The sequence below is a fragment of the Monocercomonoides exilis genome (genome assembly GCF_001643675.1).
Source record: "Monocercomonoides exilis strain PA203 chromosome Unknown scaffold4-2303458, whole genome shotgun sequence".
Lineage (NCBI taxonomy): Eukaryota > Preaxostyla > Oxymonadida > Polymastigidae > Monocercomonoides > Monocercomonoides exilis.
The window spans coordinates 2,039,834-2,065,128 of NW_027150549.1; the positions used below are offsets into that span (position 1 = coordinate 2,039,834).

General features: G+C 34.3%; 8 protein-coding genes across 8 annotated transcripts; 3 read left to right on the top strand and 5 right to left on the bottom strand.

Moving 5' to 3' along the window:
• Positions 1-42: 42 nt before the first annotated feature.
• Positions 43-1,347, bottom strand: MONOS_15946 (uncharacterized protein; the record flags this gene model as incomplete). The annotated part of the gene is made up of 7 exons (XM_067868849.1): positions 43-132; positions 327-452; positions 580-928; positions 984-1,051; positions 1,116-1,155; positions 1,206-1,231; positions 1,315-1,347. 7 exons carry the CDS (start codon positions 1,345-1,347, stop codon positions 43-45), a joined length of 732 nt encoding a protein of 243 aa, XP_067734927.1.
• Positions 1,348-1,835: 488 nt separating this feature from the next.
• Positions 1,836-2,847, top strand: MONOS_15947p1 (uncharacterized protein; the record flags this gene model as incomplete). Its single annotated transcript, XM_067868850.1, has 5 exons — positions 1,836-1,997; positions 2,097-2,209; positions 2,261-2,342; positions 2,436-2,609; positions 2,692-2,847. 5 exons carry the CDS (start codon positions 1,836-1,838, stop codon positions 2,845-2,847), a joined length of 687 nt encoding a protein of 228 aa, XP_067734928.1.
• A 138-nt stretch (positions 2,848-2,985) lies between these two features.
• On the top strand, positions 2,986-5,814 carry MONOS_15947p2 (putative 60S ribosomal export protein; the record flags this gene model as incomplete). Its single annotated transcript, XM_067868851.1, has 10 exons — positions 2,986-3,029; positions 3,086-3,220; positions 3,290-3,671; positions 3,723-4,026; positions 4,140-4,258; positions 4,343-4,458; positions 4,683-4,755; positions 4,837-5,047; positions 5,221-5,477; positions 5,583-5,814. The coding sequence occupies 10 exons, from the start codon at positions 2,986-2,988 to the stop codon at positions 5,646-5,648; spliced, it is 1,707 nt and encodes a 568-aa protein (XP_067734929.1). The 3' UTR covers positions 5,649-5,814.
• Positions 5,815-5,826: 12 nt separating this feature from the next.
• Positions 5,827-7,601, bottom strand: MONOS_15948 (putative STE20-like serine/threonine-protein kinase). Its single transcript, XM_067868852.1, has 3 exons — positions 7,510-7,601; positions 7,245-7,434; positions 5,827-7,159 (listed from the first exon to the last, which is right to left on the bottom strand). Exons 1-3 carry the CDS (start codon positions 7,590-7,592, stop codon positions 6,212-6,214), a joined length of 1,221 nt encoding a protein of 406 aa, XP_067734930.1. The 5' UTR covers positions 7,593-7,601; the 3' UTR covers positions 5,827-6,211.
• Positions 7,602-10,029: 2,428 nt separating this feature from the next.
• On the bottom strand, positions 10,030-13,825 carry MONOS_12111 (uncharacterized protein). The gene is made up of 5 exons (XM_067864706.1): positions 13,780-13,825; positions 10,879-13,728; positions 10,729-10,769; positions 10,480-10,605; positions 10,030-10,380 (listed from the first exon to the last, which is right to left on the bottom strand). Exons 2-5 carry the CDS (start codon positions 13,712-13,714, stop codon positions 10,267-10,269), a joined length of 3,117 nt encoding a protein of 1,038 aa, XP_067734931.1. The 5' UTR covers positions 13,715-13,728; positions 13,780-13,825; the 3' UTR covers positions 10,030-10,266.
• A 167-nt stretch (positions 13,826-13,992) lies between these two features.
• Positions 13,993-16,349, top strand: MONOS_12110 (putative cytosolic heat shock 70 protein). The gene has a single exon (XM_067864705.1). The coding sequence runs from the start codon at positions 14,041-14,043 to the stop codon at positions 16,093-16,095; it is 2,055 nt and encodes a 684-aa protein (XP_067734932.1). The 5' UTR covers positions 13,993-14,040; the 3' UTR covers positions 16,096-16,349.
• A 3,051-nt stretch (positions 16,350-19,400) lies between these two features.
• MONOS_12109 (uncharacterized protein) lies at positions 19,401-19,811 on the bottom strand (the record flags this gene model as incomplete). Its single annotated transcript, XM_067864703.1, has 2 exons — positions 19,401-19,718; positions 19,782-19,811. The coding sequence occupies 2 exons, from the start codon at positions 19,809-19,811 to the stop codon at positions 19,401-19,403; spliced, it is 348 nt and encodes a 115-aa protein (XP_067734933.1).
• Positions 19,812-23,903: 4,092 nt separating this feature from the next.
• Positions 23,904-24,722, bottom strand: MONOS_12108 (uncharacterized protein; the record flags this gene model as incomplete). The annotated part of the gene is made up of 1 exon (XM_067864702.1): positions 23,904-24,722. One exon carries the CDS (start codon positions 24,720-24,722, stop codon positions 23,904-23,906), a length of 819 nt encoding a protein of 272 aa, XP_067734934.1.
• Between the last annotated feature and the right edge of the window lie 573 nt (positions 24,723-25,295).

Sequence of the window (25,295 nt, forward strand, 5' to 3'; positions counted from 1 at the left end):
AGATACAATCATAAATATTAAATACAAAGTGATTATTAATTATCACAGCCTTGCGATGGCCCTTGGAGTTTTCCTCACTTCCATCACTTCGTCGGACAAAGGCGTAAGAGAATCAACAAACAGCATCTGAAGCTAAACGAAATGGACATATTATTATTTTCAAAAGACCACATATTCAAACACATTTCACAAAAAAATTGTTAATTTTCTCAATCAAAAATGGTTGTCGAACAAAAAGTGTGAATTTCTCATTTCCAATAGACAAGGAAAAAAAAAGAGAGAGAAAGAGAAAGAGAGAGAGGGGGGAGATTGATTTCAAGACACACCTTTTTACCGTATTTTTTAAATCTTTCTTTGCTGTGCCTCAGAGAATTGATTGTCTTTCCTATTTCAGGCAGCTTCATGTACTGGGTAGATGTTGACGGGTCGAGCATTAGCAGTGCAACATTCTCCTGTTCAAAGAATAATTAATGTTGAAATTTATTTTTATTAATAAAAACACCATAACATTGAAAAGTTAAGAAACGAATATTTTTTATTTGGATGAGAAAATAAAAGATAAAACAAAGCAATGCATACAACAGAGCATCTATCAACGCCTATAACAGTCTTTGAATGTCCTTCCATTTGAAAGAAGACTGGCGAACAAAAAGTTTCTTGCAAAATGAGAGATGAATCAGTTGAAGATTGAGGTAAAGAAGAAGAAGAAGAAGAAGAAGAAGATAACGATGTTGATAATGTTGATGATGGAGATGTCGAAGAAGAAGCCGTGGAAGAAGAATGCATTTCTGCCTTTTCAAACGGAGCACCTCCTTTGTGATGAGTTTTTCTGTCTGCTTCATCGGAAGCATCTCCCTGCCTATCAAAATAATCCAAAAGCCATTTAAAAGCAGCGTCAGAAGAAGATTGGCATTCAACAATCTTGGCTCTGATAAATGAAACAGAAATAATTATCAGCAGTTCTTTTTTAATAAAAAGCAAACGAAATACGTAGTGAAGAAAGAAATGTATAGACTTCGACTGCTCCGATAAACTTTTTTGACCCAACAAGCTAAGTCATTGTTCAATAAAATAAACAATATTTCTTTTAAATAATTTTTATAACAGTCCCAAACTTTTCCTTTATAATAAGCTGCACCTTCTGGATCAAAACCTCTTAATAAATAAATAAATAGCACAAAATTAAAACGGAACTTAAAACAAACCGTTTCCATGCTTCTTCTATTCTTTCCTGTATGCAATGGATTGATGGAATTCCAAATATTCCAACTATTTAAAAAGCTTTCTTTCAGATTTTTAAAAATTCAAACATACGTGTCGCAAGATTATCACAAATTGATGGAACATTCATCAGAGATGACATAAGCATTTGCGTATTTCGGTATCCGCATCCCCAACTATGGTCATAATCTCCAACAGGATGATAATCTTTTGATATTTCAAGGTAAAATGTTTTGTTTTTGTAATAAAATGTTTTTTTCGAATATGGATAATCAAACCTATTTCATGGCACAATCGCATGATCCCATGCTTTTTTCTCTCCGGTAATTTTTGTAAATATCGATGAATATGAGATATTATCGAGGAAACATAAAATCCATTTTCTATCAACTGTCAATAGCATATTTTTTAACAAGTCAATCTTATCATCCAAAAATCAAATAACTTTTTTCTTTCTTCAAACTTCTGTCAATTCTTCATCTTTTTTCATTTGATCAAAAGCACCATAGCAAAATATTTCTTTATTACTTTCATCTTTTCATTTTCCGAGTAATTTTTGATTTAATTACCACGAGTGTATTTATTTCAAGATTAAAATATATTATTAATTTGTAATGCCATCACCAACAGCTGAATGGTCGCTTTATCTAAAAAGCGCAGATGAACTTTTTTCTCAATGCGATTCTCTTCTTGAAGAATTACCAACGGTTACAGGAGATCAAAAAACCAGATTAGTTTCAGATATTAACGTCCGACTAAATGAGACGTCTCAACTTGTTTGCAAATTTTGCATCTGAAAAATATTAAAATTCATTTTCTCATTTTCCTTCATAAAAAATCGTTTTGCAATATTTGCTTATTAACATCTTCTCAAGATTGATTCTATGAATACGTTGTTACCAGAGATGACTGGCCCTCAGCGTGCTGACGCCAATGAAGATCTAACTTCTCTAAGAGCTCGTCTTTCTTCATATCGAAGCAGAGTTAGGTTTGTTATATATCATTTCGAGCTATTTTACATCATTATATGTCTGTGCAGGAGAGCAGCACTGATTGTTGGAGACACACCATCTATGAGGGTTTCATTACTTGGCTCAGATGGAAGAAACAGAGAAGTTGAAGTTTGCATATTATTTTTAACAATTGGCAATGAATATAAAATGCCTAACAACAACATTGTTTTCTTTTCCCCGTAATTTTATGAAAATTCAAAGCTTGGTGATGTTGAAGGTGTTAGACGAATGAAGGAATCAACCAGACAACTTGAAGAAGGTACTTCTATGCTGGATGATACAACCAGAGTTTTAAGTGATACAATTGAGGTCGCCAATGGAATTACAACAGAATTACAAAAGCAAAGAGAAACTACTAGAAGAATAAGAGGCTATGTGTGTTTTTTTATTTTGTTTTGAAAGATATTTTTTATTTGTTTCATTTATCCATTCACGAATACTTGAATTTTTAATGAAGTCTCAAGACATTGATGAAGATCTAGGGCATTCAGCATCTATTATTAGGAGGATGTTGTGTCGTTCAAAAAGAAATACTGCGATTGTTATTGGGATTATTGTCGTTATTGTTGTTTTAATAATTATTATTATTGCTTTAATTGTTAAGCATAAATAAATATAATCTATTTTATTTTTTAAACATTAGATTCCTTTCTTTCAATAGAATAAATATTTGCTTTGTGATGCAAACTGATTAAATAATTGTTATAACCATAGTTTAGAAAATAGAAGATCAATAATATCTCTAAAAGAGATGTCCATGCAGCCCTATCAACCTGATCTAACTGTTGGTTCCATGTACGACTTTATTGTTAATTATTTTATTTTAGTAAATGAAAATGTTTTTGTTTTAGCCTCTGTTGTGTATGTGGTGCTCCAATTACACCAAATCCTTCAAATAAATGTGCAGAATGTCTTAGAGCACAAGTGGATATTACTGAAGGAATATCAAGACAAAATATAGTTGTCTTTTGTCGTGGATGTGAAAGGTATTGAGTCCGAAAGATTCTATTTTCATATTTTTCAATTTTGTTCTATTTTGTGAATTATTCATAAAGATATCTTCAACCCCCAAAAACATGGGTTACATGCACTCTTGAATCGCGTGAATTACTAACAATATGCTTAAAAACTCTGAAAGGTTTAAATAAAGTTAGATTAGTTGATGCGCGATTTCTGTGGACAGAACCTCATTCAAGGAGGCTGATTGTTCGACTTACCATTCAAAAAGAAGTTTCTGGGGCTATATTGCAACAGGAATTTGATGTGACTTACGTTGTTAAAACGCAACAGTGCGATTTATGCACACGAGCAATGGCCAGCGATACTTGGAGCGCTGTTGTCCAACTTCGTCAAAAAGTCGATCACAAGCGAACGTTTTTGTTCCTTGAACAACAAATTTTAAAGCATCGAGCCCAAAAAGATGTTATAAAGATCAAGGTTTTTTTTTTCATGTTTTTCTTTAAGCGAATTTTTTACAATCATATTTAGAGTTATCCTGATGGAATTGATTTTTATTTTGGACAGAAATCGCAAGCTGACCGTTTTGCACAGTTCATACAAGACTTTGCAACATGTAGAGAAAAGCAATCAGAACAGATGATATCTCAAGATGTTCATAATCACACCGAGCATAAGAAGCAGGCTATTTCTTTAGAAATTGCTCCCGTGTGCAGAGATGATTTAGTTTGGTTGGATAAGAAAGTGGCCATGAGATGCGGATCAATCAGCCAGCTGTGCTTGGTACGAAAAATAACAACTGCTATTCATCTGGTCGATCCAGATAAAATGATATGTATGAAGATTTCTGAAAATTATTTTCCTATTAACTATTCAAAAAAAAAATTTTTTTTTCTTGTTTGTGTGTTTAATAACTACAATTCGATGTCGTTTGATCTCAATCAACAGTCAGCGATTGTGCAGCGCAGATTTATTGGGGGACACCTTTTATCGTGCTGGCAAATGCTGCTCAACTCAGCAAGTATTTCGTGAAGAATATTGACTTAACGAGTAAAATAGTGGGAAAAGTATGTCTTGTTTTATTTTCCTGACATTTGAACACTTTGTAACCTGCTGTTGTCTATTCTGAATGCGACCATCTTCTTCAAAAGTACCAACAAGCTGATGTTGTGTTGGAAAAGCTGGATGAAAAAGGAAATTTCTGTGGTGAATTCACATGCAAAACGCATCTTGGCAATTTGTTGACTGAAGGAGATCTTGTGTTAGGGTATGCAAGGAGTTGCGCCTGTGACTAAATATAAAAGGGAAAAAGTATTTTTTTTTTTTAGAAATATTTTTCAAATATTTGAGAAAGTGAAAGATGAATTGATATTTTTTTGAATATTTTTATGTACTTTTATCATTGAAAATGTTGAATTTTTTAATTAACTGTAAACATTTTTTTTTTCGGTTTTGCTACTCTTCATTATTGACTGTCTCGTGTATGCAAAGGTATGACATGACAAGCTTGAATCCGAGAGATTCCTCGTTGACTGAAAAAAAGGCCCATGAAATACCAGATGTGGTTTGCTATTCCATTTAATGAAATATTTTTCTTTGTTATTCTTTGCTCTCTCTTCGATATTGTTTTGTTACTTTATATTAGCTTATTGTTCGGAAAACATATGAGCTGACTGAAAGAAGGAAGCAGAACCGGAAATTCTGGCGACTGAAGCGTTTAACAGTTGATGAAGAAGACGAGAGAGAGCAGAAGCGAGACATGATAGAACGAAAAATGAGAGATGAAGACATATTCATCAATGAAATTGAAGAAAACAAAGAGTTCCGCTCAGAAATCAATATTTACAAAAACATAAGTATGTGCAAAAAAATTCCTTTCTTTTTTATTTTATTTTGTTTTGTTTTGTTTTGTTTTTTGAATCTATTTTTCGAATTTTCTAATTCTTTTTATTTTGTAATATTCTTTTTCTTTCAAATTAATATCTTTTCAAAAATGTTTTCACTTTTCTATATTGTTTTATTGTTCCAGACACAAAATCAAAGCGGATGGAGAAAGACATTCAACCGTCTTCTTCATCGAGTCCGTCCAGCTCCATCTCAAGTGCTTCGTCTGCTGCAGGGCAAATGATCTCATCGCTTCCGGTTGGCTCTGCTATTCCTGGGCTGACAGGAGGAAGGACGATGGATGAAGACGATGATGGAGCAGATGGCATTCCAATTGCAAGAGATGACGACGACGATGATGATGGAAAGATGGCAATTGATGATGAAGATGATGAGTATATGGTTTGAAATCAATATTTGTTCAATAAAAGAATTTATTGAAAATGCTTGTTTTCTCTTTTAATATCAAATTTTTCTTTTCTTTTTCTATTGTTTCACTGCATTCAGATCAAATTGACGGAGATGATGGATGACTTGGAAGTTGCAGATACGCCAACTGGTGAAGAAAAGTAAATTAATTCATTTCACTTTAAAAAGTAATTTTTTATTTGATGCTTTAGTGTTTTTATGCTATAGCGACAGTTCACTTCATCGTATTTACAATTTATTTTCCCATCAAAAGTTGGGTTAATAGGATAAAAAAATACCTCAATCATCCAACAGAATTTGGAGAAGTTTGCTTGCAAAGGAGTTTAGCTTAATATTAAATATTGTTTTTTTTATTTATGAAAGCTCCAACGAATTGATTGGAGATAAGTGAATAAAAGCAAAGAAGAAGAACCAACAAAAACAATAAAAGTGGATGATGTGAAGGAAAATAATGCGGATGATGTGGAGTAAAATGATCAGAACAACAAAATGTTAAAAAAGCATTTTCATCATTTGCAAATGTGTAATTAAATCTCTTGTAAGTTTAAACACTCCTTCTTTTTCCTACTTCAAAAAAAATATTTTTTGTCGAAAATATGAAAGAAAATGCAAATTTTTCCTTTTCTGCATAATGTGTCAATCCAAACTCTTCTCTTTGAAAACCTAATGCTTCAATGTTTCTCTCGCAATATTCTTTGTTCAGTGGTTTATTTCTTGGCACTTGCTGCTTTCATCGCTTCTAATCGAGCTTTCATGGCTTCCTTGGAAATAACCATAGTACCCGCTTCCTCTTCCTCTTCGTCCTCTTCGTCTTCTTCCTCATCTTCCTCTTCTTCCTCGACCTTCTTTTTGGGAGCTTCTGCTTTTGGCTGTGGTTTTGGTTTTGAGACAACCATTGTTCCATAGTCTCCATCATCGTCTTCATCTTCCTCTTCTTCCTCTTCTTCCTGAACTTTTGATGCTGTTGATTTTGAGGAAGAAGCTGCAGATGCAGCAGCTTCGAGTTTCTTTGCCAAGAGTTCCTTATCTCTTTTTGCTTTTGCCTTGCATTCTGTCACTAATTTCAGCAGCGGCTGAAGCACTTCGCCAGTGGTGTCTTCATATTTAACTATGAACGCATGCTCCATAAGTTCTCTTGCTTCCCATCTTTCGTTTGGATCCTTTTGGAGACAATGAGTTAGAAAGTCATTCAGCTCATCTGACCATTTTTCTGGTTGTCGTAATGTTGGAGGCGGACGAACAGGGATTTGGAATAATGCCCTATATGCATGAACTTCCGCAAGAGGAGGTCTTCCTTCAGCCATTTCAATAGCTGTTATTCCCAAGGACCAAATATCAGCTTTATGGTTATATTTTTCTTCACGAATAACTTCGGGCGCCATCCAATATGGTGAACCTATAACTGTATTCCTTTTATCCACTGTACGCTGTAAAGTTGCTGATACGCCAAAGTCTGCGATTTTAATATCGCCATTTGAAGTTATAAGAATATTTCCTGCTTTTAAATCTCGATGAATTTTTTTTGTCGAATGAAGATAATCTAATCCATCAAGAATCCTCCGCAACACATATGAAAGCTGCTCTTCCGTAAGTCCATGTTTTGTTGCTTCATATGTGCTTAAAACAGATCCAGCTTCGCAGATTTCCATTGCGATCTTTTGAATGCGTTTATTTTAAATAGAAATAGAGAATTCAATTTCAATAATAATATAAGTCTTTTAAACAAAAATTTTTGCAAACGTAAATGCATGTTTCACTTTCTCTCCATGTTCCACGATATCCAACAATTGCATCCGAATGACATTGTTCAAGAATAATAATTTCCTTCAGAACATCGGACACTTCATCTTCATCTTCAAATTGTAATTTTTTGACAGCAACAATTTCACCAGAAGCCTTCATTCTTGCACGATAAACAGACCCGTATGCACTATTTGCAAAATGGTAACGAAAAAAGACAACCAGTAAATGCGTTTTAAAAATTCAAAATAGATAAATAGCATACCCTTGTCCAAGGCATTCCAGCAGGTCAAATACGTCCTTTGGATTTCCTGGGGAAAAGATTTTGCTAATATCTGGTTGAGACATTTGATCAATATACATTATTCGTCATTTTCCAAAAAAGATATTTATCAAAAAATAACTTTATTCTTTTGTTAACCCAATGTATGCAACTTTCTATAAAAAAACAAAAATCAATTCATTTGTTTTTTGAAAATATTTTGTTTTTATTTTATTATAGAAAATAAAAACATAACATCAAAATATTTTTTTATTTGCAAGTTTTGTCCTAAAAATGAACAATGGAAAGTTAATTTTAAAAAAACGATTTATTTTCGTACTTTTTCTTTTTATTTCAAGTTATATTTTAATAATATTATTTGGGTTATTATTTTTGAAATCATATTTTTTCGAACAAAAATTTTGTTTCTATGATTTTGCATTGAATTTTTATTCACGAACACAGAAAAGTGAAAACTCCAATAAAAGTGTATAGTTGGTGTTAATAATGGTGGACACTTTCAATAACTGTGGACAGTGGAATTATCTCAACAACCGTTGATAATTGCTTTTTGACAATTAACCAAATTATTCCCTCATCAAATACAAACTTATAAGACATACAGAAATGAAACAACTTTCTCTGTAGAATTCAGAAAAAAGCATTTTTTATATTCAGAGAAACTCGGAGAAATAAGATTATTCATGTTTCTCCGAAAATAAAAAATGCTTTTTTCTGAATTCTACAGAGAAAGTTGTTTCATTTCTGTATGTCTTATAAGTTTGTATTTGATGAGGGAATAATTTGGTTAATTGTCAAAAAGCAATTATCAACGGTTGTTGAGATAATTCCACTGTCCACAGTTATTGAAAGTGTCCACCATTATTAACACCAACTATATATTATAAACATGTGTCACTTTGTGACTATTGACAGACAAAACTGGTTTCCTGACGGACCGAGTAATAATGTTCACGTCAAAACCTCAATTATTAGAACAAATAATTACATATGAAAATATTGATAAATATTTATACAAATAAGGGAAGAATGAAAATGCTTTTCTCAATAAATGATATTGACAAATAATCATATTTGAAATGAATTGATCATCGGACTGTCAGTGAAGTCACTGAAGTCAGTGACTGTTAATGGAGTCAATATTCTACAGTGAAGAAATTTTTAATTAATTTTTGAAAAAAAGAAAAGTTCGAGAAATAGAATAAAATGTATATACAGTCTAAACCGGATAAAATCACATCGGTTTTTGCACAACTTTTTGTGACTATATCCGATTGTGATTATACACGATGATGCTTTACACAGAAAAAAATAAAAATTAATTAATTAATTAATTAATTTTGGGTTGATTTTTTAATTTTTGAAAATTCTTCTTAAAAACGCATTTTTCACTTGCTTGAACAATTTTGATCATAAATACACATTATTTTGACTTATTTGAGCACATTTTTGAAAAATCAAAAAATAGAAATTTTTGATCAAAAAATCGATTTTTCATTGAAAAAATCACCCATTAAAATAAAAATTGTGATTATATATTTTCATCACTGTGATTATATGCGATGAAAAATGAATGAAAAACAAGCAAAAAATGTCGGTGTATGGAAAAATGTGACTATAGGCGAATGTGATTATATTCGACGTGATTATATCCGGTCTAGACTGTATAAATATAATTTGATATATATTTCGAAAATTCCAAAAATCAGAAAAAATTACACTTTTTTTCAAATACCAATACTGACGTGGATTTTAAATTACTGACGGACGTGGCAAAAAATTTTTAATCTGTTACACATGTTTAGTATATTATCACAAATTTTTTCAATATTAGGCTTTTAAAACGATTGATAGACATTCAATATTTTATTGTTAATAATTTGTCAAATGACATTGAATTTTCATAATTGTCAACATCCCGAAAAAAGTTAAGATAACAAAAATAATCACCCAAATAATGAAATTTCATGAGAATGAGGTGAATAGTTACAAAAACGTTCTGAAAAATGTGTGTTTATTTTTGAAATCATATTTATTCTTTCAAAAATTTCGATTCAAAAATTTCTTTTGAATGGCAACAAATGAACACTGAAAAGTGAACAGGCATATTCAAGATTTCTTAATTTTTATTTCAGATAATGCATTTGCTTTTAAAACAGTTGTGATAATTCAAGCTTTTGAATACAAAATCTCTTCCCAAAGGCAAACAATCTTTGAAAAATCAATTCACCGAAAAAAGTTATGATTTCAAAAATAATGACACAAATAGTTATTCGAAAATTTAACATTTGCAACTTCTCAAGTTGAAACACACAATCTTAAAGAATTTTTTTTTTCAATTATAAAAAAAGAAAAAATTTTTTCTGCCAAAAAATTCTTTGAAATTTGTGAATATTCATTCACAAAATAATAATTGGAACAAAAGCAAATATTTGATAATATGTTTTATCAAAACAAAGTTTTTCATGAAATTATCTTTGCACACAATAAAAAGAAATACAATTAAAAAATTCACTTCACCTTTTATTAGCAACGATAGCGTAATTGAGTTGTAATCAAAAAATATAAAATTAAAAGTCAAAACGTTCAATTTGAATTTTAACAAATGTTGGTTATCACATAAAACACAAATTTAAAAAATTCACATGATAAATATTAATATGGAATTTTTAATTTTGCAAAGTTTATACACATTTGTCAGGAAAGCTAAATTAACGAAGTTTTTGAATTTTTGAATTGTCAACTAAGTAAACTAAGTTCATGCTCAATCTCAGACAGACGCTTCAAGACAGCTGAAGTTGAGGGATCAACAACAGGACCTAAATTTATCATTTCTGCAGACAGTGATGTTGCCTACAGTTTGAAAAAATTTCAATGATATTTAATAAATAAATAAATAAATTAATAAAAAATTTTCATTCAATAAATTATAAAGTTGTTATGCTTTCATACCAAATCAGCAAGTTCATCTCCAACGGATGATAAAGGATTCACCATGCATATTCTTGCTGGTGGATGTGCAGCTTGAAGAAGCGAAAGATATCCATTAACCCCTTCCAATGATAACTTCAAAATATTCTGTTTTTTGATAAAATAACAATTTTTGTTTTTAAATAACATTATAATAGAAATATATGTGAAAAAATAAATCATAGGAAAGTGAAAAACATAAATTGCATAAAAAACACAAGAATCACAAACTACGCTTGGCTGCTCTTCTTCTTCTTCCGCTGCATTTTTGTCTAATTGACACAAATTTATGTTAAAATCAATTTGTCCATTTGAATTATAAATGTTTTGAAAAATTTTCATTGTAAAATGAATAACAACAAAAATAATAAAAATTGAAACCTTTCTTCCCTTTCCCTTTTGCTTTCCCTTTTGTCTCTTCTTTTTTCTCTTCCTTTGGTTGCTTAGCTTCTTTCGCCTCCTTAGCTGCTTTTGCACCTTTCTTAGTTTTCCCCTTTGTCTTTTCTCCTTCCTTCTCTTCTTCTGCATTCGCATTCTCCTCTTCCAATGCTGCAGCTGCAGCCGCAGCAGCCTCTTCCTCTTTCCTTCTGAGCTCCTCCTCTTCAGCCCTCAGCCTCTCCAACAATTCCTCCTCCTCCTTATGCTGCTGCTCTGAAAGCGCACTCCACAGCTGCCTCAGCTGCTCCATTCGCATCTTCTCCTGCTGCGAAAAGCGGGCTGTCTGCGCAAACAGCGTCGAAAGGGTGGGAAATGTACCAAGGAGCACATCCACACGGCTGGGCTCGATGCAGAAGCGGTGCTGCGCCTGCGGAAGAGACGAGAAAGCAGACAAGTCAGAAGTCGAGGACTCGGCTGAATTGATTCCTTGGGCTGGTGTCTGTGTGATAGCTGAATCGAGCAGCTGTTCGGAGGCTGTGGACTGAACATCGCTGATATCAGAGGAAGAGGAAGAGGCAGAAAGCGAGGAAAGTGGAGACGGTGGATCAAAAGAGGAAGTTGGAAGCTTCGCAATTTCATCAAAATAGCACTCAAGAGACACAGTTGAGGAAGTGTTATGAGAACAGACAGATGCAGAAGAAGTTGAGGGGTCAGAAAGAGGGCATTCTCTCTGAGGAAGAGACATCAACGACAAAGGCACGCAATCATCTGGACTTTGCTCTGTCGACACTTGAGAAGGAAGAGTGGTGGCAGTCGAGTTCAAGGAAGATGAAGCCAAAGAGGGCAGAGGAGAAAGTGAAGACAAAGTTGGAATGGTGAGGCTGTTGAGTGAAGTGAGTGCCTGGCGCCAGAATGTGCCAGCAGCTGCCATAGATGCACCGGACAGCTGCTGGGGCACAGGAAGACAGTTAGCCAGCGACTCGACAGAAGTCATCACAGTCGAAAGGGCAGACGGTGCAGAAGAAGAAGAAGAAGAAGAAGTTGAAAGGAAATCGCCACTTTTATCAGCAGCAAAGCGAGTTGTGCGAGCAAGTTCGAGTGGGTCTCCATTGCGCTTGGCAACCCAGCCAGACAAGACAGAAAACCCGTCTTCTTTCTGCACAAAGGAGTCGACAAAGGAAGGATTGAATGACAAGTGCAGGCGGAGATTGAGCGTGGGGTGAGAGAAGGTTGTTCGAAGTGGTGGAAGTTGTGAATGAGAAGAAGAACATGATGATGATGATGATTGTGATAGTAATTTGTTTGAGACAGAAGAAACAAAAGAAGGAATTGCCTTTTCGGCTGACAGGGCAATTGCTTCGAACACTTCTTCAAAGGAAGCAAAAGAAGAGAGGGGCATGCATTGAAGGAGAGACGATGCAGCAGAAGTGGGCAAAGCCAAGTTCTGCTTGAGTGCGAGGAATATATTTGAGAAAAGAGAAATCTGATCAGAAATTGGCGGAGGCTTATAGCTGACCATCGAATACTCCATCACTGGCTGTGCAGCTTCGTCCTTCTCGTCTTCTGCCATTCCGCTCTGAGTCTCACTTTTGTCTCCTTTCTCTCCTTTCGCCCCGTTGCGCGACGCAGGCCTCTTCTTCTGTGTCGGAGAAGCGGCTCTGCCTTTCTCGTCTTTCTTTCCTTTCTTCTTCGCCTCGCCAGCGCGGGAAGCAGACGACGGCGGACGCGATTTCGCACCTTCGCTGCCTGCTCCGAGCTTCTGCGACTTTTCCAGGTCTCTTGCCTCTTCTTCCCCTTCTGCCTTTGGGATCAGAGGCGGGTATTCTTTCGCTTCGACTCCCAACATGTTTCCAAAGGACATGCGAATCATTTCTAGCCCTTGCTTGATTTCTGCGTCTGAAGCGAATGATGCAGCAGAAACTCCTTTCTCTTTGTCTTTTTTCTCTTTTTTTGACTCTTTGGTGCCTTCTGGTAAATTCAACTGATCTCCTTGCTCTGCAACAAAGAAAGCAAGAGAAGGTGCAGGAAGCGAAGGTATTGTATTGAAAGAACGGCAAAGATGCACGAAAAGAGGGATCCTCAGACGAGCAGCTCCAGCCTTTGCAACCGCAAGCGAAGTTATGAACAATGAAAGAGGATGCAGCTCCCAGCCTGTTGTACCGCTGACCTTGTTAAGTCCTCCCATATCCTCCAATACTTTATCAATTGCCAAGAGATTAGTCACTGGCATCCCAACTATACGAGGTCCAATAACACTTGAAATTTCTGCTATAATACGTGAAGTCTTCGCTACCTTAGTTTTTTGCTCAATGTGAATGTCATCTGTTGAAGCACTTGATTCAAATGCTATTGATTGTTCCATTTGAATTTCTTCACCATCTTTTTCAACTTCTTTTTCGTTGTCTTTTCCTTTAACCTTGCCTTTTCCCTTCTTTTTTTTACGATCTGGAGAAGCAGCACGAGAAGATGGTCTGGTCGGAGTTGCTGAACGTGTTGTCATAACCGTTGATAAATTCGTGGAAACTGTTTCTCTAAAAGTATCTTGAGAAAGCGGTGCAATAACAGTTGCAAGAACTTCTGTTTCGCTTTCTCCTGCTAATGATGGTACAAACACTCGAACACAAGCCTGTATTTCACCTGTTTTACCTATTATTTCAGAAGCATCGATAAAGGAAATTTTTGATTCAGTTTTCGAAGCAAAAAATTTTGTGATTATTCTAGTTGGATCTTTTGAACGAGTTCTGAGAAGTTCATCCAATATTTCTTGGAATAGCGGTTGTATGCAATGTTCATTGCAATATCTTTCTGTATCTTCAATGTGATGAAAGTCATCAATCATTTTACAAAATTTGTCTGTACAAAACCAAGAAAAGTAGCAAACATGAAAATATCACTCAAACAAACCTAACTATCTATCGAAATCTTCAAAAGAACAGTTAAAATTACCCATCATTATTTTTTACAAAATGATGAAACTTTTTGGCAAAAAAATTAAATATAAACAACCATTTTCCACAACAACATTTGCAGATAGAATTTGCAGTAAAAACACCAAATCTCCCATTTATTGAAAAAATGGAGTGTAAATGATAATCCCCCATTGACATTTTTGATCGTAACATTTTTATTTGTTGTTTGAACACTTAAACTTCACTTATTTGAAGAATGTGTGCTGCTACAACAGCTGTCGGAATTGATCTTGGAACAACATATTCGTGCGTTGGTGTATGGAGAAACGAAACTGTTGAGATCATCCCAAATGATCAAGGTAATAGAACAACTCCATCATGGGTTGCTTTTACTCCAACGGAGCGTTTGATTGGTGATGCTGCAAAGAATCAAGGAAACATGAACCCGGAAAACTCTCTCTTTGACAGCAAAAGAATGATCGGACGTCGTTTTACTGATAGTGAAATTCAGAACGATATCAAACATTGGCCATTCAAAGTTACAGAGAAAGACGGAAAGCCAATGTATCAGGTCAAGTACAAAGGTGAAACAAAAGAATTTTCACCAGAAGAAATTAGCTCCATGGTGTTGTCAAAGATGAAGGAAATTTCTGAAGCTTATCTTGGACACAAAGTCACAGAAGCTGTTGTGACTTGCCCAGCTTATTTCAACGATAGCCAACGTCAGGCCACCAAGGATGCTGGAACAATTGCTGGAATGAATGTACTCAGAATCATCAACGAACCAACAGCATCTGCAATTGCATATGGTCTTGACAAGAAGAAAGACACTGAATTGAATGTTCTCATTTTCGATTACGGAGGTGGGACCCTTGATGTCTCAATTTTGTGCTTGGATTCTGGTGTCTTTGAAGTGAAAGCCACAGCTGGAGATATTCATTGCGGTGGTGAAGATCTTGATAACATCTTGACCCACTACATGGCTGATGAATTCAAGAGAAAGTATAAAAAGGATCTGATGGGAAATTCCCGTTCAGTTGGTCGTTTGAGAACTGCTTGCGAACGTGCAAAGAGAGCACTTTCAACTTCAACACAAGCAACAATTGAAATCGATTCTCTCTTTGAAGGACTTGATTTCAACGCCGTGATTACTCGTGCAAAATTCGAACAATTGTGCGAATCACAATTCAGAAAGTGCTTGGAACCATTGGATCGTGCTATGCTTGATTCAAAATTGGACAAATCCAAAATCAATGAAATCGTTTTGGTTGGAGGTTCAACACGTGTTCCCCGCATCCAACAATTGATTCGTGACAGATTTGGAGGAAAAGAATTGTGCAAATCCATCAACCCTGATGAAGCCGTTGCTTATGGTGCTGCTGTTCAAGCTGCAATTTTGAAAGGAACCATTGGATCAAAAGGAGACGATCTTTTGTTGATTGATGTTGCACCATTGTCACTTGGACTTGAAACCGCAGGTGGTGTAATGACTGTTTTGATCAAGAGAAACTCACCAATTCCGTGCGGGAAATCAGAGGATTTCACAACATACAGCGATAATCAAACAGCTGTTGAAATTAAAGTTTATGAAGGAGAAAGACAACTGACAAGACAAAACAATCTTTTGGGTACATTCAGACTTGAAGGAATTGCACCTGCACCAAGAGGTGTACCAAAGATTGAAGTCAAATTTGATGTTGATGCAAATGGTATTCTTCAAGTGTCTGCTGAAGATAAGAGATCAGGAAAGAAGGAAAAGATTACCATCACTAACGATAAAGGAAGACTGAGTCAATCAGAAGTTGACAGAATGGTTGCTGATGCAGAGAAATTCAAAGCTGAAGATGAGAAAGTTAAAGAGACAATTGAAGCAAGAAACGGACTTGAAGGACTTGCATTCTCACTTAGAAATACTCTCAAAGAAGGAAAATTACAGATAGATGAAAACGATAAGAAAACACTCGAAACCAAAGTTAACGAAACCATTGAATGGTTGGAATCAATTCGTGGAAGCACTGATTTGCCAAAAGAAGAATATGAGAAGAAGCAGAAAGAATTGGAAGATGTGTCTCAACCAATTATGATGAAAGCATATCAAGCTGGAGGTGCTGGTGGAGCTGGTGCAGCAGGAGGAATGCCGGGCATGCCAATGGGAGGTATGCCAGGAATGGGAGGAATGCCCGGAATGCCAATGGGAGGAATGGGTGGAATGCCAGGAATGGGAGGAATGCCAACAGGTGGTGCTCCAAGCAGCGGAAGCAGCTCTAACTCTGCTCCTTCTTCTGGTCCAAAGATCGAAGAAGTTGATTAAATGTGAAATGTCACTTCTCCATTACACACAAGAACAAAATTTGTGAAGGGTGTTCATTTATTTGAAGTTTATTTACCATTTCATTATGTTTTATTTTATTTTTGTTTTTCATGCTCATAACCATTCATTTCGAGAACATGAAAGAACATTTTGAAATTATGTTTTTTATTTTGAAATTAAAATTTCCACAAAATTTTAAAATTGATATTAATCAAAAGCATCATTATTGAAAATTTTCAATTTCTATTTGGTTATTAATTGAATTTCCAATGAAGTGGAAAATATTTATATTTCAATTATTTTGTGTATTTGAAAAAAACCCTAACCTAGGTTGTGAAAAAAGAAAATAACAAAATTTGTTTATATTTTAGAAACCTTTATGTTAATCACTTTGAAAAGGATTGAAGAAACGAAAAAATATGTTTGTGAAAGAAAATAACCATATGAAGAAAGAAGAGTATATTTGATGTTTATTATCATTCACTTGGGTTACAAATAAGATGAGTTGCGAAACTATGAGTGAAGAAAATTGGTGTTATTCATGAGTTTTAAATGCTATGATGATGTTATTCTTGAAACTTTATGAACATGAACGAGAAAATGAGTATTTTGGAGAAATAACCCATCGAAGATTAGAATATAGTTTTAAGGTTGACAGCTCATTTGAATAATTAGAAATTGTTCATGATTCATATGGAATTGAACTCTTTGGAGAAAGAAATTGAGGTTCGTGATACAAAAGAGAAAGCAAAAGAAAATATGTACAATGCATTTCCACTTTTGTGGAAGCAAAAAAATTTGGATTGAAAATGCAAATGGAGATTTCGAACGGATGGAACAAAAAATTTCAGATGCTGCTTTTGATGGAAATGCACAAAGGCTTTTCAAAGCAATCAATTATTATTTCGGATTCTTTATTTCCTTTTCTATCAATTCATTCGTAATTCTTCAAAGATATCTGAGGTTAAAACTTATGAAAAGAAAGAATACAAATAAATTCAATAAGCTATCTGAACTGAACGCGAGAAAAGAAAAAAAGTCGCAAAAATGGATGGTAATATTAAAACGATTCAAGCAAACACTATTGATGATGTGCTTTCAAAAAGGTCAAAGTATCAGCGTGTTGAGTATTGCTTCGCTTTTGTCAATCATCGAAAACACATCCTCTTGCACATTTAGCAAAAACACGCTGCAAGCATTCAGTCTTGGTGAATACATTAATTCCATATAAGAAATAAAAGAAATTCTCGATTCAAATATTATTATAGAATCCTCTCCTGGAAAATAAAAATTGATGCGAATGGATGGACAAGGGTGGAAGATGAGTGAATGCAAAATTCTCTATGAATGTACTTATGATTCAAATGGCCGTTCTCGTTTTGAAAAAACATACAAGAAGTATTTCTTGAGGAAAGACGATTTTTCATGAGGAAGGACTTGAAAAAGAATGATGCGACTTTTGTGAGATGTATTTTATGAGTTAGAGAAAGAAAATGAATCGATAACACAAACAAACATGATTGCACCGTTGCAAGATGGAAAGTCAAATGAAATAAAGATATTTACATGAAGATTTGCATGCCAAAACGGATATTGAAGCAGAAAATACGTTGCTTGAAGTTTGCTTCAAGAAATCTACTATCCACAAAGAAAGAATGTGAATCATTTTTCAAATGTGATTAGAGGTATTGTTTCAGAACTTGCTCACATTTCCATAAGTATTTGGTTCCAACATTGTTGTTCATCGAACTTCTCCTTTCTCTTCCAATACTTTCTTCCTTTTTGCTACTGTGCAAGCCTCACAATGATTGTAATTATTGTGAAATTACAAGTTACCAGTGAAACAACTGAAATGCACTTTAAATGAACAAGAGGCACTTCAGAGATGGCTTTGGTTAAAATGAAATGAAAAATATTTTATTTTTCGTGCTTTCAAATTTTGGAGTCAGAATGATGATTAAACACTTCAATTAATTGAAATTCTTCTTTAAAAAAGAATCTTCTTCCATTTTCCTTTCAATTAGCAACCATCTTCGATTCCTCTGCTTCATGAAAATTTGTGAGTGATGTATTCTTCATGAAACATTTCAAAGTGTCCATCTCCAATTGATCTGTTCAACAGAACAGTAGCCACTGCTGTCAGAGAAGAATTTCCTCTTTCATTTGCGAAACAACATTCTTAATAACAATTGAACAAGCTTTATTAAAAGACACAGATCTCAAGATTGTGTGAATTTTTTTGATGGGACTTTATTTTTATTGGCACTTTTTTGTTTTTGCATGCCATTTGCTTTCAGTCATTACGTGCTTTTCAGCTATCCGCAAGCATAAACAAAGGATCCAAAAAAAAAAAAAATCTCATCGAAAAATTCACTCAATAAATAAAAAAATTTCTAAATATCATTGAATAAGCAAAAATAAAAATATTCAAGTATTTTTAAATTGAAAAATTGAAATAGAAAAAACAATGATTTGAATTGAAAATAATGTATGACTTTCTCAATTCAGTTCTATAATTAATAATTTGGAAATGGATTGATGCAATATTTATCTATTAACAATTGAAAAAATAATCAGAGTTCAATTTTCTAAAGTATTTGGAACATTTAACTTGTTTTTCAAAAGTTAGAGTTTGCAAATCACCACATAATTTGAACTTTTAATTCTCTTCTTTTTACGAAAAATGAATGTTTAATGCTCAAAACAAAAATTTGAAGACAAATTTGCACAAATCAGAAAAAAGAAAAGAAAATATTTTCTTCATTTATTGAAAGATATGTTTTGTTCAAAAAAATGAGCATTCATTCAGCTCGAAAAATACAATCCAAATTTAAAATTCTTTGGAGGTTTTTTTGATATATTAATTACTCTCTTCTTTCAGCATATACAAAATAGTTTGCAATATTCAATGGCAAATTTGAATAAAATTTTCTGTTCAAAAAACCAATAGATTCATATAAGCTCGTGATTATATCTTCGTATCCTTCTTCTTCCATATTATCACATACCTTTTTTGTTATTTCCACTTCAGTTTCCTTGAGTCTTTTACATCTCAAACTTTGTGAAACACTCAAATAGAATTTCACACAATTACATACCAGCTCATCTGAAAATGATAATCGTTGAAGTTCATCCATAAACATTTCAATGGCTCTGCCTTTCAATACATCGTCAACACTCACAGCATAACCACTCAAAATATCTCTCAAAATAATGATGCAAGAATAAAATAGGAATATTTCATTTTCTCTTGCCGATCTGCAAATATCTACAATGCAACAAACTAGTCCAGAAATTTCTTCATCTCACAAAATGCAAAAGTCGAAATAATATTTCAATAAATCGATCCATCTCCCTATAGTCGCAACTTGGTTCGCTTTTCTTCTTTCTTTTCCTTTCTTCTTCCAATCCACGCTTTTCGACAATTCTTCCAATTCTCTTTTTGCCTCTCTCACAAAATGCAGTTCATTTACAATCACTTCTTCCAAACTTCCATCTTTGCGAAGCATTCCTATCAAAAACTTCCAAGCAGATTGATAGGCAAGTTGTGTCAGATTGATATGTTTCTGATGATAAAGAATAATCTCTTTGATCTCATAAAAATACAGTTCTTTTCGTATTATCTATTCAATAAATATTCGTATCTTAAAATTAGCAAAGTTTGTGAACCAACCAAAATTTCATACCTCAGAAGGACATATGCGACTCAAAGCCATCAACTCCAGCTCAACTTCTTTTTGTGATTCTTTGTTTCTCACTTTTTTCACTGCAGCTCTCAAGATACAAGACAAACAAGAATCCAGCACATCAACTAAAACGTGTTTGTCATATAGTGAAAGATGGCATGTACAAATATCAATCAGCAGTGTTTCATTTTCATTTTCTTTTTTCTTCTTTTCATTATTTATCATCATATTAAACTTTGTGCAAAGCAAAGAATCTGAAAAGTTCTCAGTATTAACACACTTTAATATTTTCCAATATCCAACCTGTTTCAGCAAATAAAGCAGATTTTCAATGGATATTTTCTTTTCTTCTGTCATTTTTGCCAATCTGAAGAACAACCCCTTCGTGAAAACAGTTTTGAATTCATCAAAATTCATGTCTTCCAATAAGGTATCAAATTTATTTATTTTAACTTTCTGTTCATCGTCTGCACATCCTTCAAGTTCAGAAAACAATTCTTCAAAAAAAAAAACAATTAAAAAAAGAAATTCAATCAACAAGAATTCAAATATAACAACGGATGCAAACCATTGAACTTTTTTGTGTTGTCGGTATCCTGCATTTTTCAAAATCATTGCATTCAGAAAACAAAGCCATTTTTATCGTTCACATTGAATTTGAATATCATTGGATAGAAGAAATAATTGTAAATAAAATCTCAAAACAGTCCCGAAAATATAAGTGTTCACACCATAGAACTGAATAATGACGTTTTTAGCAAGATATTTCACAGAAAAAACAATGATTTAACTGTTCAAGTTTATTGTTATGGATGATCTGATCGAGTTGTTATATTTGAACGAGACTATTCCGTGAAAAAATGAGAGATCAATGAGCGAATATTTTCTGCAGGATAGACGATATTATTTTGAATGGTTGCATAAAAATGACAACGAGGAGTTGGAGATGGAATTGGGTGATATGATTTTTATGAAAAGCATCTTTGAAGGATATGGGGCAAAATTTTTTTATTTATGAAAAAAACCATGTTATGTTCCAAACTTATTCTGCACACATATCACAATGTGCATAACATTATTATGCAAAAAAATATTTGTAACGAAATCCATAATAATAATTTATTTTCATTTTTGAAAACAAATGTGTTTTTTAAAGAAATATCAGGAGAATATTCATGAAAGGTGTAATTTGAATATTGTTTGCATTATAATATTATTTGAACAGGTATAGAAGTTTCACTGAATTGTCATTGCTTCTTTTATTGATTTCATATTAACAGGAACTATCTGCGTTCAATTATTGTAACAGAATGTGGATATTTTGTTCATTCGAGTTGATAATTGGATGAAGACACGATAATATGAGGATTTATTGAATTCTCAAAATTTTCAAGAAATATTTATAAGAAAAAGAATAATCACTATCTGTATGGAAATAACTTCCTTTCTTTCTTTATCATTATCTTCTTTTTTTCCCTCTTCCGCTTTCTCCTATTCTTTTCACTCCTTTCAAACACATCCATCCCTCTCTTCTATCTTCCATGTTATTTGTTCACTTTTATTTATTTTCGTCGAGTAGTCTGCATTTTCCATCGTCTTTTTCATCCTCGCCTCAACCTCAAGCATCGCTGCGCAGTCGGCGAGGTTCTGCACAAAATGTTTATGCTTTTTGATTATCGTGTTTAAAGGCATTGGCGTTTCCCAGTATTGCTTGGGTGCTGTTGTGTCAGCAAAACACGACAAGCTCAACAGGAAAATTGCAAGTGCAACTGATGCACTGTACGGATGAGGAAAAGATGAAGTGCGCAAAAGTGTGGAAGGAGGTTGGGCTGTTGAAGGATGAAATAAAAGACATCAAGGTGGTGAAAATTATGAAATTTAGGTTTTAACAAAAAAGTTTGTTATTTTTTTAATGTTTTTTTTTTTCCAATTATTTTTAAAAAAGAAATAGCTTCACGACTTCATTCAATACTCATTAATATTTTCATTTATGTGCATCATCAACATCTTCTTATACTTATTCTTTCTCTCCATCATCTTTAACATTTTCTTCATCAAAGTCAACACATCACCCAATTCATTCCTCCACCCTCTCCAATTGCAACACTTAAGCCACCAGCAACGTCTGCTGCTTCGCCTTTGCCTCTTCTTTTCGAGCACGCTTTTGCTCCCCAGTTGCTTCTCTCCTCTCTCCCTGCCTTCCCTCGCTCTCAAAGATATCTGCCTTTGCAGAATGCACTTGCTCTTCTCCCACCAGTTCAGCACTTCCATTAGATGTGTTTGTGGAGTATGTCTCGCTCCATTTAATTGATTAGAAGAACGTCAACATAATGTTGCTTCTGATTTCACTTGGAAGTTTCATCGTGTTGAATGGGCTTGGCTGTTTGCAGTGGGGAAGAAGGCGTTTTGGAAGAAGAAGAATGAGAAGAGAAAAGTTAGTATTGGTGGCCGACTCTGAGTGATCAAGCTGATCAGAAGAAGGAGATCGTTGAAGAGTGAAAGGTTCCTCTCAAAAAAGATTGAATCACACAGAGCGCAGCGGAGAGCGAGAGAAAGAGAGAGAAAGAGGATTGCGCTTGTGATAAACAGAGGCGACACACTCGCAAAAGAAGCACAGATGATGTAATGACAGAGAACCCGCTTCTTTCCTGCATTCTGATGAAGATGGAGAAGAAGAACGGAAATCAAGATGATGAACCCGAAGAAAAAGTCTGGGGCTGTTGGAGAGAAAAACAAAGGGACAATTTCATTTGAGACGGAAAAGAAAAACAAACTATTTTATACAGAAAACTTCTCAGTGTAATCCATTTCATCTGCTTCTCTTCAGTTTGATTATCCTTCTTCTTCAATTCTCAGGCAGTCTGATTTTTCTTCGGTACTTATATCGAATTATCCTTCTCCTTCTCCTTCATCTTCACCTTCGTCTTCGTCTTCGTCTTCGTCTTTCCATTCTCCTTTATCATTTTCTACAACTTCTTCTTCTCCTCTATCACTATTTTATCATTTTTCGTCTTTTTCTCATTTTCTTGTATTTTGTCTGTTTCAACTCCTTCAACTCCTTCTTCATCTTCATTTTTTTCTTCATCTTCATCTTCACTTCCTCCTGATCCACTTCATTCTTCTTATTCTTCTTCCTACTCCTCTCCTTCTTCTCCACTTTGCACAACCGCTCCACCATCTGTACGTTATCCTCATTCTTCAACATTTGTTCACTCTTCACTTCGACCTTCAATGTTTATTTTTTCTCCTTCTCTTATTTCTGATTCATCACACTCATCATCATCGTCTTCTCTTCATCCTCCTTCTTCTTCTTCTTCCATTCCAATAACTTCCTTTGCAGTTTTCCTTCTTCTTCTTCTTCTTTCCTCACATCTTGCCCTTTGTTTCGATTTCGTGAGCCATTTCAGCGAAAACGATAGGACAAATGAAAGATAATAAGTGTCTGAGAAGCTTGTTATGTGTGCTTCGTTATGAATGTTTCAACAAAGACAATGCTTATTCCAATTTAAGACTCGTTCTGCAGCGGAGACGATGGAGACTGAAGCACAGACCTCTGGAAATGTTGCATCTGATGCTGGAAAGACAGATCTGAATGGGGTGTTCCACATAGCTCCTTCATTACAAAAGGCACACCGAAATCTTGTGATGCTTGGAGCGACTGTGGATGTTGCTGCACTTCCCTGTTGCTGAAGAGTGCAGAGTTAACATGCGCATAATGTGTGGAGACAAATTCATCAGTTCGTACAACGAGAATTTATGAGCAAGTGTTTCATCAACATCTGCTTTTTGAACTGCTCGATGATAACATCAGCTTTGAAAGCCTGAGTGCTTTGCTGTGAAGAAGCAGGCAGCGAAGATGCAGTTAAAGTTTGTTAAAGAGAAATAGAAAGAAATAGAGAGAGGAAGAAAAAGGGGGAGGAAGGGAGAGAGAGGAGGAGAGGAGGAGAAAACAGGATGGAAGGCAAATTGAGTTAGCATTTTGTATTTTTTGTAACAAAAACATATTCCCATAATTATATTTGGTTGGCTCACCGTTATTAAGATCGTGTTCATCAGATACTGTAAGGCAACGCTTGTGCTCGCTTGTTCGGGATCATCCACAGATTTGTCTGTGGAAAGCGTTCAGGCGGAAAAAGTTGGAAAAGTAAAAGAATAAGTATTAGACGAAGAAGAAGCATAAGAAGGAGAAGGAGAAGAAGAAGCATCAACATTAGCTAATGTTGAGTTATTTGCAGTATTTGGACGAGCCATCATTGGAGAAAGAGTTCTGATTGGAGGAGGAGTAGCTGAATTGCAAAGAAGTTGCATTTCCTCTCCTTCTCTTTCTTCTCCTTCTTCTTTTTCATTCCCTTTCTCTTCTTTTTCTTTTTCTTCTTCTTTTCCCCTATTTTCTTCTTTCACATCTTCTTTCTTCTTCATCATTTCCTTCATCATCATCATCTTCTTCTTCTTCTCTTCTTTTTTTTCTTTGAATTCATCGGCAGAACACAAACCATCTACCAATGGCTTCAACACAATTATTTTATTCGCATTAGAAAAAGAAGAGAAACGAGGAGAATGAAGAGAATGGAATGGTTGATATGATTTGCGGGATGAAAGAGAAGAAGAAGAAGAAGAAGAAGAAGAAGAAGAAGAAGAAGAAGAAGAAAGAGTATGAATCGAATCTCCGACTGTTAATTCCACATGATTTCCATCTTTTTTATCTAACTTCTCTTTCTCTTCAATCAACATCACTTGAGCTGCATTCAGCCTTTTCACATCATCTCGTGTCACATCCACAAAATCACATACATAATCTAATTCTTCTTCCTCTTCCTCTTCCTCCTCGTCCTCTTCTTCTCTTTCCTTCTCCTTCTGCAAAATCCTGATCTTCTGCTCCTCTTTTGTCTGCGACAATTGCTTCCAGCTTGTGGAACTCGTTGGAGTAATTGCTTCTATCATTCGCTCCAATATCTTCTCCTTCGATAAAAACTTATCCAGTAATGATCTCTTGTTCTTCGTGTAAATTAAATATAGATATGTCTCCCTCCTTCATGAAGAATATAGAAATGTTAACTGAAAGATAATCGAATCCGATGAAATAAACATTGATTTCAATTGGTTTTCAGCAAATGCAAGAAAGAATTTAAAAGAATATCATTTGTATTTATTATTGCATTCGAATCAATTATTGACCCTTTATTGTCATCAAATAGATATTTCTGTTCATTTTTAATATTATAAGATTTAATCATTTAGTCGTTTTTCCAATCCTGAATTTTTTGTATAGTTTTAATAATAAGTCTGTGATCAGATAATTAATTAAAATGTTTAATAACAAATCAAAAGCGGCTAAAAGTCGAATTGCATCAACTATTGCAGATACGATATTTCATGCATCACCTGAGGATCCGGAGGGATGTTTTGAATATTTTGTTTTCCGCTCCAAATTTGGTGAATCCTTCCGGAAAGTGTTGGAGGTTAATTGCGCTGGTATGTTTAAATTTTGATAACATATGAATAATTAACGATGAT